The sequence below is a fragment of the Papio anubis genome, chromosome 7 (genome assembly GCF_008728515.1).
Source record: "Papio anubis isolate 15944 chromosome 7, Panubis1.0, whole genome shotgun sequence".
NCBI lineage: Eukaryota > Metazoa > Chordata > Mammalia > Primates > Cercopithecidae > Papio > Papio anubis.
The window spans coordinates 144,739,286-144,755,265 of record NC_044982.1 but is presented as its reverse complement, the minus strand read 5'-3'; the positions used below and the strand labels follow the sequence as shown (position 1 = coordinate 144,755,265).

The window sequence follows — 15,980 nt, the reverse complement described above, 5'->3', positions numbered from 1 at the left end:
CTACCACTAGCTTGTGAACAGAATTATTTTTAAAGCACTGTCTTCATGGTATGATCTCAAAATTGTAAGTGCCCTTCAACAGAACTTTTTAACCCCATGAGTAAGGTAATTAAAGCTACAAGTGACAATCCATTATTGATGCTGTCAGACAGACAGACTACAAGAGTAGTTTTGTTGCCAGAACATGCTATTTTTGATTAAGCACTGCGTTGTCAAAATTGCAATGGTTACAAAACTAAACATACTCTTACCATACAATCTAGCAATCATGCTCCTTGATAGTTACCCAGATGAGTTGAAAACTTACGTCCACATAAAACCCTGGACACAAATGTTTACAACAGCTTTATCTATAATTGTTATAATCTGAAAGCAATCAAGATGTCCTTCAATAGATGAATGGATAAACTGTGATATATCCAAACAATGGAATATGATTCAGCACTAAAAGGAAATGAACTATCAAGCCACCAGAAGACATGGAGGAACCTTAAATGCATATTACTAAGTGAATGAAGCCAATCTAAAAAGGTCACATATTTGTACAACTCCAACTAGATGACATTCTGGAAAAGGCAAAACTATGAAGACGGTAAAAAGATCAGTGATTGCCAGTTCAAGGTGAAAGGAGAGACGAACAGCCAGAGCCCAGAGGATTTTTAGGCACTGAACCTATTCTGTATGATACTACAAAGGTGAAGATGTCTTTACACATTTATCAAAATTCATACAATGTACAATGCAGAGTGAACCTTAATGTAAACTACAGACTTTGGTTGATAATGACATGTCAACATGGTTCATCAATTATAACTGTGTGCCACAGTGGCACAGTATGTTGATGACGGGGGAGGCTAAGTGTACAGGTATAGACAGGGCATGCGGGACCACTCCTTTTTTTTTTTTTTTTTGAGACAGAGTGTTGCTTTATTGCTTAGACTAGAGTACAGTGGCATGATCATGGCTCACTGCAGCCTTGAACTCCTGGGCTTAAGTGACCCTCCCACTTCAGCCTCCCTTGTAGCTGTGACTATAGGCATGCACAACCATGCTGGGTAATTTGGGTTTTGTTTGTTTTTAAGACGGAGTTTTGCTCTTGTCGCCCAGGCTGGAGTGCAATGGTGCGATCTTGGCTCACCGCAAACTCCGCCTCCCAGGTTCAAGTTATTCTCCTGCCTCAGCCTCCCAAGTAGCTGAGATTACAGGCATACGCCTCCACGCCTAGCTAATTTTATATTTTTAGTAGAGATGGGTTTCTCCATGTTGGTCAGGTTGGTCTCAAACTCCCGACCTCAGGTGATCTGTCTGCCTGGGCCTCCCAAAGTGCTGGGATTACAGACATGAGCCACTGTACCCAGCCAACTTTTGCTTTTTGTATAGATAGGGTCTCAATGTTTTCCAGGCTGCTCTTGAACTCCTGGGTTCAAGTGATCCTCCCACCTTGGCCTCCCAAAGGGCGTAAGCCACTGCACTGGCCTCTCTGTACCTTTTATTCAATTCTGTTGTGAACCTAAAACTGCTCTAAACAATAAACTCTATTAATTTTTTTTAAATTGTAATGTTAAATGTATCACATTATTGCTTAAATCCAAAACAACTGAGTTAATCAAAATATTAAAGTGTTCTCTTTTATCATTCTTTCCTTAGAAGAAGGGACATGCAGAGGACCTTTCTTCCATAAACATATAGGTTTTTTTTTCTTTAGATGGAGTCTTGCTCTGTTGCCCAGGCTGGAGTGCAGTGGAACGATCTCGGCTCAATGTAATCTCCGCCTCCTGGGTTTAGACAATTCTCCCACCTCAGCCTCCCACGTAGCTGGGATTACAGGCGTGCGCCATCACGCCTAGTTAATTTTCCTTTTTTTTTTTTTTTTTTTTATTTTTAGTAGAGATGCGGTTTCACCACGTTGGCCAGGCTGACCTTGAACTCCTGACATCAGGTGATCCACCCACCTTGGCCTCCCAAAGTGCTGGGATCACAGGTGTGAGCCACTACACCCGGCCCATAAACATATATATTTAATCAGAGCTTTAATGAAATAGGATGGAGGTACTGAATTTGTGAGTATCCTTTTTGTTTTTTTGAGACAGAGTCTCATTTTGTCCCTCAGGCTGGAGTGCAGTGGTGCAATCATAGCTCACTACAACCTGTGCCTTTTGGGCTCAAGTGATTCTCAGGCCTCAAGCACTCAAGTAGCTAGGGTTACAGATGCACCCCACCACACCAAGCTAATTTTTGCATTTTTAGTAGAGACAGGGTTTTGCCATGTTGACCAGACTGGTCTCAAACCCTGGCTTTAAGTGATCCACCCACTTTGGGCCTCAAAAATGCGGAGATTACCATTGAACCCAGCCTGTGAATATCCTTTAAATAGGATTATAAGGTATTTGCCTTGGACCAAATTTTCAGGAAGAAAGATCAAAAGATAGTTAATTCTTTCATTTCTTTTGACTATATTTTGACTAAGTATTCCTAAATATTACTTGTGGTATTCAACAGGGTCACCTTTCAGCGAGTTTTAATCATTGTAACAAGACTGAAGCCTTGAATAGAACTCAAAGTATGCTATGCACAGAAGACAAATGAAGAAAGCACAAGAGCCAATATCCATATAAATGAATGTTCACCTTCAACAATAATTTTTTTTGTTGTTGTTTTCGTTTTTGAGACAAGGTATGGCTCTATTGCCTAGAGTGAAGTGGTGTGATCTTGGCTCACTGCAATCTCTGCCTCCCAGGCTCAAGCCATCCTCCCACATCAGTCACCCAAGTAGCTGGGACTACAGGCGCACGTGCCACCTTCTGGCTAATTTTTCCATCATTTTTTGTAGAGACAAGGTTTCACCATATTGCCCAGGCTGGTCTTAAACTCATGAGCTCAAGTGATCCGCCTGCTGTGGCCTTCCAACGTGCTGGGGTTATAGGCGTGAGCCACAGCGCCTGGCTTAACAATAATTTTTAAAATATAATTTACAACAACAAATTATTGCTTAACTAGACAAACTGCATAAAATCTATTTTAAATGACAGCCATTGTTTTTGTGAGGAAAGATGGAAACTCACTGCTATGGTTTAGATATCTGTCCTCCCAAATTTCGTATTGAAATTTGATCCCCAGTGTTGGAGGTGAAATCTAGAGAGAGGTGTTTGGGTCATGGAGCCAATCCCTAATGAATGGCTTGGTGCCACTGTCCTTTCAGTAATGACTTCTCCCTCTATTGCTTCCTTGATTATTAAAAAAGAGTCCACTACGTCCTCTCCTCCTCCTCCCTCTTTCCTTCTTCCTCCCTTGCCATGTGATCTGCACACACAGACTCCCCTTCACCTCCCACCATGTGTCACCCTTCACTAGAAACAGATGCCGGCTCCATGCTTCTTTCATAGCCCACAGAACAGTGAGCCAAATAAACCTCTTTTTTTTAAATAAATTACCCAGCTCCAGGTGTCCTTCCATAGCAACATAAACAAACTAAGACACTCTCACTTTCTTGGGGCCATAAATTGCTACGAAAAAGAGGTTTAAACTGTGCATACATGTGGACCTAGCAATTCTACCTCCAGGAATTTAGCCTACAGATTATAAATGTACACAGAGATACAGCTACACATTATGAACATGACCTTATCCATAATAGGGAAAATTTGGGAACAACCCAAATATTCATCAATTGGGAGTTAATTATTAAAATCATAATAAAATGGAACACTAAGCAGCCATGAAAAGGTGAAGTAGTATTCAATGTACCAATTTGGTAGTAAAAATAAAAAATTATACAACGGTGTCTAATATGATCTTATTTTGGTTAATATGCATGTGCTCTGTGTAATCACACCAAACGCAAACTATTAGAACATAAAATTACAAAGGATTTTTACTTTTAAGTTATAGAATTAAAAACTTATCCCAATATACAATTCTTCAGAGATCAGAAAATAACGACTTAAAAGCAAATGTAGTTAAAATATTAATCACAACACTGCATAAAAGTCCAAGATAATGAAACTCATAAATGTTCAAGAATAGAAAATTGAACAAATTGCAATGTACTCATACAATAAGACACTACACAAGCATTTAAGTAACAATGTAATACAATATTTACCAAACTGAAGAGATGTCCATGTTATATTGCTAAGCTACAAAAAAAGTCATATAATACATACTATAAGATCCCCTTTTTAAAATAAATATCAACATGCCCATATACAAAAGACTAGGAAAATAAATACATCACTGCATGGTATTATAGATTACTACTTTCTTCTTTTCATTCATTTCGTCTCCATTTTCACAGTGAATATATGCCTATTAGTAAGAGAAAATCCCATGAATATCTTTTTTCTTTTTTTTTTTTTTGAGATGGAATCTCACTGGTCACCCAGACTGGAGTGCAGTAGCGTGATCTCAGCTCACTGCAACCTCCACCTCCCACGTTCAAGTGATTCTCCTGCAGCCTCCCGAGTTGCTTGGATTACAGGTGCCTGCCACCATGACCAACTAATTTTTGTATTTTTAGTAAAGACAAAGTTTCACCACATTGGCCAGGCTGGTCTCAAACTCCCAACCTCAAGTGATCTGCCCACCTTGGCCTCCCAAAGTGTTGGCATTATAGGCGTGAGCCACTGCACCCAGTCCTAACGGCTATCTTTTGTTTAAAAAAATTAACAAAGATTGTCATGCCTAACCTACTTTCAGTTAAAATTCTGTATAAATAAAACTGGGGTTTGGGTAGTGAGAATACTTTCAGAATGGCAGAATAAGAAACTCTGAAAATCTACTCATCTATAAAAGCAACAAAAACACTGGCAAAAACTATCAAAATCAACTTTTGGAACTTTGGAAATTAATTAAAGTCTTTCAACAATACAAGAAATGTTTCTTCGAGAAAGGCAACTGAATCTAGGAAAGAAAAGCAAGCTTGAGATGTCTGTGTTCACCCTAATCCCATCCCTCTCTCTCAAGTTCCTTAAAACCAAAGTCGCTGAAACCGTTAACAGCTGAGAAAAACAACAGCTTAGCAGCCACTGGGCAAAGGGGACAGGGGAAGGGAACACAGAGTTTCACTCTGTTGCCTAGGCTGGAGTGCAGTGGTGTGATCTCAGCTCACTGCAGCCTCCACCTTCTGGGTTCAAGTGATTCTCCTGCTTCAGCCTCCCAAGTAGCTGGGATTACAGGTGTGCACCACCATGCCTGCCTAATTTTTGTATTTTTGGCAGAGACAAGTTTCACCATGTTGGCCAGGCTGGTGTCAAACTCCTGGCCTCAAGTGATCTGCTCACGTAGGCCTCCCAAAGGAAAAAACAAATTTGGAGGTCCCTAAAAGACTTGATCACCTGAGCTGTCTGGCAAATTGCTGAAAAGCTCCATTCTCAGGGCTTGTCTTTATCTGACCTGACTCAGAGATCACCTAGTGTCAACAGCCCTGTACTCAAAGCATTTGCCAAACACACTGAATAGCAATCCTTCAAGATCACAGCTGCCTGAGGTGACATTACCAACCGGGGCTACTAAGAGGCTGATCAGAAACTTAAAAGGAAAAACTGAAGAATGGGATGTCCACAGGGACTTTGGAAAGCTCCAAAATATTCCTGGAAATCTAGAAGGCCATATGCCCAGGGCTGTGCATAGGTCCAGGAGAGACCTGAGAAGGCCCTAATCACTCGCTGGCTGATCTTAAGGCTCTGTGCAAGTAGGAAGTAAAAGTTAAGACAAAGTGGAAACTGTGAAAGAGGCCAGACACAAGGCCACGTATTATATGATTTCAGTTATATAAAATGTCCAGAAAAGGCAAATACAGAGACAGAAAATAGATTACTGATTGTCAGAGGCTGGGGGCAGGAAAAATGGGGAGTGACTGATAATGAGTATGGGGCTACTTTTGGGGACGATGAACAATTCTGGAACTAGACTTTGAGTGGTGCTTGCACAACTTGAGAATACTAAAAACCACTAAATTATATGCTTTAATATAATAACTTTAACAATAACTTTTAGGCTGGGCGCAGTGGCTCACACCTAAAATCCCAGCACTTTGGGAGGCTGAAGTGAGATGATTACTTGAGCCTAGGAGTTCCATACCAGCCTGGGAAACATGGTGAGACCCAATCTCTACAAAAAATTTTTAAAAATTAGCCAGGCATGGCGGTATGTGCCTGTGGTCCCAGTTACTTGGGAGTCTGAGGCAGGAGGATCACTTGAGCCCAGGAGGTCAAGGCAGCAGGGCGCCATGTTCACACCACTGTTCTTCAGCATGGGCAAGAGTGAGAGCTTGTCTCAAAAAACAAAACAAAACAAAACAAAACATAACTTCTGTCATATGTATACTATACCTTCATAAGGCTATAAAATTAAAAACTTTAATCAGCCTTATAAAAACCATAATCCAACATTGATAGCTGTCATCCTTCCTCTAAATTTTTAACTGGTGATGTTTTGAGGGATTAGTTATTATGAATTTGAAAATAGTATCCATACAATGCATATTTATGAAAACTTAAGGCATATTTACAGTTTTAGACCTTATTTCAATTTTCCAAACTCTCTTTCAATTATATTTTATCACAGATAATTTTAGATGAAGTTTAAGAGTTCTTATTTCTAATAAGTTTCTTCCTGTTTACAGATATGTATTGAGGGATAATTATAAAAGCAATACAGGTGTACAGGAGAAAATATACAGAAAACACAAAGAAGAAACTAAAAATCACTCATGGTTATCATCCAGAGATCCAACCATTTTTAAGATTTTGGTCTACAGCTTCCAGACTTAACTTTCTTTTCAAATGTTAGCATCATATGCGAGAACAATTCAAAAATATATGAATATAAGAAAACTAAAATATGTGTTCAATGCCCCAAATCCCCAAATATACTTACAGTTTTGTCTCCAATAAAGGTAAGGTTTGTTCCATTCTCCTTAGCCTTTAAATATTAAAAAATAATAATAATTAATTCAGAACTTCTTGTTTTTAGCTGCCCAAGTTCCTGTAGCCTCTGTCTGAGCCTGCTCCCCAGGTGCAGCACTCCCTCCCTGGAGATGTAGCGAGCATGGGTGTCTCCTGCACCACCAAAGTTTTTACTGCACTCTCAGAAATACATAATGAAAACAATTACCTCCTGTTTTTCTCCTAAAAGAGGCAGTCGATGCATAAAATCTCCAGAAAAGCTCTATAAAAGAAACACAAAACTAAAAAAATTAAAGGTGTGTAAATACTAGAAGAAAAGTGTAGCTGAAAATACAAAGAAATGGTTAAAACAAAACACCACACCCTAACTAGTAAATATAATAACACAGCATCAGTAGACAAAACATTTCCAATTAACCACAAACAAGTGAATAAAACCCTGCTGGGAACTAGAAAATAGTATCAAACCAAAACGGCCATTCAATTTTTCTATGAGAATAATAAACATTTAAGAATGACAAAGTCTTAGATATAGGATGTATACTTAGGATAGAAGAATCTTAGATCACTTCCCCTCATTTTACAGGTGAGTAAAATGTGGCTCAAAACTACAAAGCTTTAGACAAAGAAATAGGATTTAAACCTAATATTCTTTTTTTTTTTTTTTTGAGACGGAGTCTTGCTCTGTCGCTCAGGCTGGAGCGCAGTAGTACGATCTTGGCTCACTGCAAGCTCCGCCTCCCAGGTTCACGCCATTCTCCTGCCTCAGCCTCCCGAGTAGCTGGGACTACAGGTGCCTGCTACCATGCCCGGCTAATTTTTTTTGTATTTTTAGTAGAGCCGGGGTTTCACCATGTTAGCCAGGATGGTCTCGATCTCTTGACTTTGTGATCCACCTGCCTCGGCCTCCCAAAGTGCTGGGATTACAGGCGTGAACCACCGCGCCCGGCCTAAACCTAATATTCTTGACACTTAGGTCTGCTCTCCCTTCCACCGCACTACATTTCATGCCTGTAAAAAAACTACACTAATTATCTTTCTTACCAAATATCGGTAGATGAGGCATTCTCCTTCCTGAGTAATGAGACTGTGTAATTCAACCTGTTATATTAGACTGGAGGAGGAGAGGAAATCTTACCAATAAGCCAAGACCCTGGAAAGATTATAGCACATCTGAAAGTAGTCAGCCTCAGGCAACCAGAGGCAACAGGTAGCTTTCCATAATCAAATCCAGGAAAGACCAACCAATCCTCCTAGTCTAAGGGATAAATTTGGAAAACCAACAGAAAACATACAAACTACACAACATCACATTGCTTCTAGCTTTCTCTACCATTCTTTCACCATCTTAAAGCTATTTTCTTCTCCCTTCAAGATCATAAAACCTAAGTTATAATAAAAGCTGAACTCTTCCTTCAATTACCAATTACTTCATCTGCTCATCAACTATCAATTTTTTTTTTTTTTGAGACCAAGTTTCACTCTTGTTACCCAGGCTGGAGTGCAGTGGCACGATCTCAGCCTTCTGGATTCAAGTGATTCTCCCACCTCAGCCTCCCGAGTAGCTGGGATTACACGCCCGGATAATTTTTTTTGTATTTTTAGTAGAGACAGGGTTTCACCATGTTGGCCAGGTTGGTCTTGAACTCCTGACCTCAGGTGATCCGCCCACCTCAGCCTCTCAAAGTGATGGGATTACAGGCCTGAGCCACCGTGTCCAGGCTCAATTACAATTCAATGATTAAATTTGTCTTCTTAATAATAAACTTTACTTCCAGTAATTTAACAGTTCAAGGCAAGCTGCTAAATATTCCAAAACGATTTTTAAATATAGTAAGGACAAGTATAGATGATAATTACTATAACTATTTTTAACACATATAAAACTTTTCTATCAAAAAAATTGGTATTAGATTACTATTTCTAAGACAAAATTTCATATCAGAATCCCACTTACATTACATATATGTAGCGTGAAAAATATATGATTATTCACATCTCCCTCTTTCTACAAAATTAAGGTGTGAAATTGAACTCTAAGACGATGATACCCTTCTGATTTCAGATCTATAGCAGTAAAATTTTAAAGACCTGATTTTTCTAGGAACATATTAACGAGATGAGGAGACCAGAGAATTAAAAATGTGAGGTTTTAAATGTCTATCAACAGATGAATGGAAAAACAAAATGTGGTACATACATACCATAAATCATCATTTAGCCTTAAAAAGGAATGAAATTCTGATAATGCTACAACATGGATGAACCTTAAAAACATTATGCTAAGTGAAAGAAGTCAGACAAAAAAAAAAAACACAAAAGTTGTATGATTCTACTTATATGAGGTATCTAGAATAGTCAAATTCATGGAAAGTAGAAGAGTGGTTACTGTGGACTTGGGGTTGGAGGGTGGGGAATTTTTGTTTAATAGGTATGCTGTTTTAGTTTGGGATGATAAAAGTACTAGACATGGGGCTCAGCCCAGTGGCTCACAACTGTAATCCCAGCATTTCAGGAGGCTAAGGTGGGTAGATCACTTGAGGTCAAGAGTTCAAGACCAGCCTGGCTAACATGGTGAAATCCTGCCTCTACTGAAAATACAAAAAGAATTAGCCAGGTGTAATGGTGTGAACCTATAGCCCTAGCCACTTGGGAGGCTGAGGCGGAAGAATTGCTTGGACCCCGGACGGAGGTGGAGACTGCAGTGAGCCAAGATTGCGCCACTGCCCTCCAGCCTGGGGTACAGAGCGAGACTCTGCCTTGGAAAAAAAAAAAAGTACTGGAGATATGGAGATGGGTTGATGGCTGCACAGCAATGTGAATATACTTAATGCCACTGTATTATACACTTAGAAATGGTTAAAATGGTAAATTTTATGTAGTGTATATTTTACCACATAAAAAAAAATGGGGGTTTGCTTTTTACACACAAAGGAAAATACAATCTCTCTTTGATGAGTTGAGTATGTAAGTGGCTTACTATGTACCTATCAGAACATGCTTCCACTTACTTCTACCAAAAGAAATACTTGAGGAGTGGGAGAGGATACAGCCAAAAATACAGACATTCCATTTTTTACCTATTCTATTTACCTCCAACCACTTGCAAAGATTACCTGTGTTTTAAAGAGTTCACTGCAGTTTTGGAACAATTTTGATGACGTTTGATATCTCCCAGACAAGCCTCTTTTTTCCTTAAGTTTTTCCAAATACATCTCTACTTCTTCTGCCTGAAAAAAGAGATAATACAGAGTAGTTAATTCACCTTTCAAAAAATAAGATACTAAGAGCACAACAAATAGTTCACCTGTAGTACAAATATAATTTTGAGTTTGCTATTTTAAAAATGAACAGCATCAGATAAAGGCTCCATATAAAAGTATCTAAGAATCGAACACTATTAGACTCAAGGGCATAATTCTAGTCTTGGCTCACAAGGCATAGTTCTACTAACAATTCTGAGTAGACTGGGAAACTGCCAAAGTGTAGAGGGTTTTGTTACATTAAAATATACTTAAAAGAGTTTACTTGACCAAATTAACAACATCAACAAAAAGATATTCATGCTCATAAACTAAGATAGAGCACAAAATTGCTGCAAGCACAAAAGAAGGACAATCTTTTTAAAAAAATGCAAATAGGGAGATAGAAACATAATGGAAAAGGTCTGAACAATTCAACTCAGAACTCTATATATATACTTTTTAAAAAATTTTTACTTTAGGTTCAGGTAGACACATGCAACTTTGTTACACAGGTAATCTCAACTCACAGGGGATTGTTTCACAGATTATTTCATCACCCAGGTACCGCCTAGTATTCAAGAGTTATTTTTTCTGATCCTCTCCCTCCACCCTGAAGTAGGCCCAGTATCTGTCATTCCCCTCTTTGTGACCATGTGTTCTCATCATTCAGCTCCATCTTATAAGTGAAAACGTGATATTTCGCTTTCTGTTCCTGTGTTAGGTTGCTAAGGATAATGGCCTCCAGCTCCTTTTGTGTTCTCACAAAGGAAATGATCTCTCATTCTTGTTTATGGCTGCATATGTACTGCATTCTTTTTTATGGCTGCCTATGTACATTTTATTTATCCAGTTTACCATTGATGAGCATTTAGGTTGATTCCATGTCTTTGCTATCGTGAATAGTGTTGCAGTGAACATACGTGTGCATGTGTCTTTACGGCAGAATGATTTATATTACTTTGTATATATACCCAGTAATGGGACTGCTGGGTCAAATGGTAATTCTGTTTTTATCTCTTTGAGGAACTGCCACACTGCTTTCCACAGTGGCTGAACTAATTTACACTCCCACTAACAATGTATATGCATTCCTTTTCCTCCACAACCTTGCCAGCATATATTATCCTTCGACTTTTTAATAATAGCCATTCTGATGTGAGATGGTATCTCATTGTGATTTTGATTTGCATTTCTCTAATAATCAGTGATACAGAGCTGTTTTTTTCATATGCTTGTTAGCTGTATGTATGTCTTCTTTTGAAAAGTGTCTGTTCATGTCCTTTACCCGCTTTTCTATGGGGTTGTTTTTTGCATATAAATTTGTTTAACTTCCTTATAGAGGCTGAATATTAAATCTTTGTTGGATGCATAGTTTGTAAATATTTTTTCCCATTCTGTAGGTTGTCTGTTTACTTTGTTGATAGTTTCTTTTGCTGTGCAGAGGCTCTTAAGTTTAATTAAATCCCATTTGTCAATTTTTGCTCTTGTTGCAATTGCTTTTGGCATCATCATGAAATCTTTGCCACTTACCATGTCCAGAATGGTATTGCCTAGGTTGTCTTCCAGGGTTTTTATAGTTTTGGTTTTACATTTAAGTTTGTAATCTTCCTTGAGTTGATTTTTGAATATGGTGTGAGCAAGGGCTCCAGTTTCAATCTTCTGCATATGGCCAGCACGCTAATGCAACACTATTTACTAAATAGGGAGTCCTTTCCCCATTGCTTGTTTTTGTCAGCTTTGTTAAATGTCAGATGGTTGTAGGTGTGCGGCCTTATTTCTGGGCTCTCTTTTCTCTTCCCCTGGTCTTTGTGTCTGTTTTGGTTACTGTAGCCCTGTAGCATAGTTTGAAGTCAGGTAATGTGATGCTTCCAGCTTTGTTCTTTGAGCAATATATTTTCAGTGCTCAAGTATTCCGGATTATGGCAATTCTCAAAAGTGTGGTCGCTGAACCCTTTCACAAAGTCTAGGTGGTCAAAACTATTTTCATGGCCAGGCATGGTGGTTCACACCTATAATCCCAGCACTTTGGGAGGCTGAGGCAGGTGGTTCACCTGAGGTCAGGAGTTCGAGACCAGCCTGGCCAACATCTTTACTAAAAATACAAAAATTAGCCAGGTGTGGTGGCAGACACCTGTAATCCCAGCCACTTGGGAGGCTGAGGCCAGAGAATCACATAAACCGGGAGGCAGAGATTGTGGTGAGTCGAGATCACGCCACTGCACTCCAGCCTGGGCGACAGAGTGAGACTTCGTCTCAAAAAAAAAAAAAAAAAAAATAGTATGCTATTTGACTCGCAATGATATTACGAAAGCAACAGTGGGGAAAACTGCTGCCCCTTATCAGGAACTAAGGCAATGGCACTTAATTGTACTAGCAATCATATTCTTCACAGTCACAAACTGGCAGTTCTTTTTTTTTTTTTTTTTTTTTTTTTTGAGACGGAGTCTCGCTCTGTCACCCAGGCTGGAGTGCAGTGGCCGGATCTCAGCTCACTGCAAGCTCTGCCTCCCGGGTTCACGCCATTCTCCTGCCTCAGCCTCCCGAGTAGCTGGGACTACAGGCGCCCGCCACCTCGCCCGGCTAGTTTTTTGTATTTTTTAGTAGAGACGGGGTTTCACCGGGTTCGCCAGGATGGTCTCGATCTCCTGACCTTGTGATCCGCCCGTCTCGGCCTCCCAAAGTGCTGGGATTACAGGCTTGAGCCACCGCGCCCGGCCTGGCAGTTCTTAAAAATGCCAGTTTTATGTAAGAATATCCTTGATAAAACAGTAAAAATTATTAATGTTATTAAATCTGGACATTTTGAGTACCTGACTTTTTAAATAATCTAGGTGACAAAATGGAAGTATGCAAAATACAATAAATTATTGTCCTGAGATAAAGCACTCTGCAACTGCTTTGACTTGTGAGTTAAACTAATCATTTTTTTCATGAAACACATTTACTTGAAAGAATGACTGAAAAACTACCATTACTCAGATGTGGTTATTTGAGAGATATTTCTCTGGAAATAGGCAATGGAGGCTGTCACCTCAAGGAAGACAACTGACAGTATTCACTGCCAAATAAAATTTGAGATTTCAAGCAAAAACTGGAATTGTGAAGAACTTGTATCTGCTACACTGAATTTAACTCCTTCCAAAACTTAAGAACCTACTGATGAGATGAAGAGGGCAGGGGATAGTTACAAACAATGTAAGTTTTAGCTAAATGTGAAATGAGTTAATATTTAGAAAATGTATATAATTCAGTCAACTACTATTTTCTAAATGACCAATAAATGATGCTACAAGATCACACACAGGTGAAAGATACATTCATAGCAGTGGATTTTTTTTTATCAGAGTACAAAAAAAGTTCACTAATATTTCAGATTCCACATTGCAACTAACCTTTAAAAACTTCCACTTGAGTTTTCATACAGAATCAAAAAAGAATATCCTCAGTTATCTGAAAAGGCCATTAAAATACCATTCGTTTTCCCAACTATATATCTGTATGAGGTCATTATTTTCTACATGTACTTAAATCAAATTATTGCAACAGGCTGAGTGAAGAAGGGAATATAAGAATCCAGTGATCTTGTTATGCCAGATAGTAAACAAATTTAAAAAAATACGAAACAATCGTACTCTTTTATGTAGTTTTCTTGGAAAAACAGTTATTTATATTAACATGTAATAAGTTTATTACTGCTACTTTAAAATTAATAAATATTTCTATATTTTCTGTTGTAATTTCTAATAGCATAAAGGCTTTCTGGAGTCTGCAATAATTTTTACAAATATAAAAGTTCTGAAACTAAAAAGTTTGAGAATTGATGGTCTGCAAATTGGGAAGCATGTGTTCTAGTTTCAGCTCTCGTCCTCCATAGCTACATGATACTCTTTCCTCCATGAAATCAAGAGACTGGAACCAGATAATCACTAAGGTCCAAGAAAAGTCTATAATTTTATGTTCGTTACCTTGAAGTTGTAGATTTCATTGTAACAATCAGCACTTTTCAGATACCAGGTTATATTCAAAGACAGGTCACAAGGTTCTCCATCAACTATAAAAGAATAAATCTTTGTTAACAAAAGATAATTCCCCAAAAAAGCATTTTTCCTAAACTGTTAACCTGCATCCTATTTATTTCCTACCCTAAACTGAGATACTCAAAGACTATCCTTTCTCCAAACATAAGGTATTGAAATAATATAGCAAAAAAAGCTGAATATTAAGATAAAAGTATTGTTGTTCATAGAAAAATAGCAGGTAGGCAGTTTTTAACCTCTTGAAACTGTGGATCTATTTTTATGCCATAAAGTCCTAACTTCTAGATCTCTATTGGGAAAAACCTGGGAGTGATAAAGCAGTCCTAAATTAAAGCCAGTCTTCTATTATTTAAGTATTTCTTGAGCGGGCTAGGTGCAGTAGCTCACACCTATAACCCCAGAAGTTTGGGAGGCCAAGGCAGGGGGATCACTTGAGCCCAGGAGTTCAAGACCACCTTAGGCAACATAGTGAGAACTCATCTCTACAAAAAATGTTTAAAAAGCTAGGCGTGGTAGTACTTGCTTGTAGCCCCAGCTACTCACGTGAGGGAGGCAGGAGGATCACTTGAGCCCAGGAAGTCCAGTCTGCAGTGAGCCATGATGGTACCACTGCACTCTAGCCTGGGCGACAGAGCGAGACTCTGTCTCGAAAAACATAAATAAATAAAAATGGCACACTGTTAGGCCAAAAAGGGAAATGAATGGAAACAAATTATTAAGACCCTTCAAAAGGCTAGTTGAGACAAGGAATAACAAAATTAGGAATGCATGTCACAGGGCAATATTCGTAACTGTTAAATGGTGTTAAATGATGATATACATAATAGTGGATAATAGTTCCACTGAGAGCATAATTCATATCTTGGACCTTGAAAGATATCAAGATAGAACAGAAAGAGCAATGAACGAAAAGCAAACATGGCTGTGGAAGGTAGAAATAGCAAAAGCAAAGATAAGCGTATCAGATTTTTTTTTCAAAGCCTACCTTAAAAGAGGCCTCAAGGAAGCTCATGTTATCATGGAAGCCTCATAAAACTCATTAAACACAGTTTGAAACACAGTATTCTAATGAATCAAAACATTATTCTGAAGACTTGGGAGGGTAAATCTGACTATATGACTGATTAGCTAGAGGAAGTCAGTATTCGCTTTTATCTCTGATTCTAGCTGTGAAAGGAAAAATACACTAAAGACTCCCTACTTTATACAAATGTGACAAAAATAAAATGACTGCATTTAGGAATCTACTTTTGGTTCATAATAAAAGATGTAACCTAATTATAAGCTTCCTTTTTTTCTTTCTTTTAAACTGTTTTCTCAAACTAATTTTTAAATGACCAACACATTTTCAAAGGACTCTACTAGAATGTTCAAAAATCTAACCCGTTGGATAGAATTTATGGAAATGGTAAAAAGCAATCAGGCTATGAACTATTCAAAAGAATCCATACAGAGATAAAATTAACTAGTAAAAAGCCACTAAGAACACATCCCCCGAACAGGAGACTTGTAAGGAAATTTGGCAGCAAAAATACTGCTGTTTATGTTAAAAGACAACATTTAGAACCTTAAATGAAAGGTTTTAAGAGACAATAAAAATGGTTCCAGCTATTCCATGGAAAGCTATATACCATTCCCCAAAAAGTACAAAATCAAAGACAACTGGTAAATATGAGAAAGCACAGGAATAACTAAGAAAAAGATAATGTAAATGTTAAAGTGTCTCAGGCCGGGCATGGTAGCTCATACCTGTAATCTCAGAACTTTGGGAGGCCAAGGCAGGCAGATAACTT

The 15,980-nt window shown here is 38.4% G+C and overlaps 1 protein-coding gene across 3 annotated transcripts in view; it reads right to left on the bottom strand.

Moving 5' to 3' along the window:
- The window catches only part of TMEM87A (transmembrane protein 87A), a 63,588-nt gene that overhangs the window by 44,190 nt on the left and 3,418 nt on the right, over positions 1-15,980 (bottom strand). For all 3 annotated transcript variants that reach the window (XM_021940487.1, XM_021940491.2, XM_031668800.1), the window contains exons 3-6: positions 14,116-14,201; positions 10,022-10,135; positions 7,114-7,167; positions 6,877-6,921 (exon numbers count right to left, since the gene is read on the bottom strand). In XM_021940487.1, the coding sequence (XP_021796179.1) occupies positions 6,877-6,921; positions 7,114-7,167; positions 10,022-10,135; positions 14,116-14,201 (299 nt within the window). The remainder of the gene's footprint in view (positions 1-6,876; positions 6,922-7,113; positions 7,168-10,021; positions 10,136-14,115; positions 14,202-15,980) is intronic.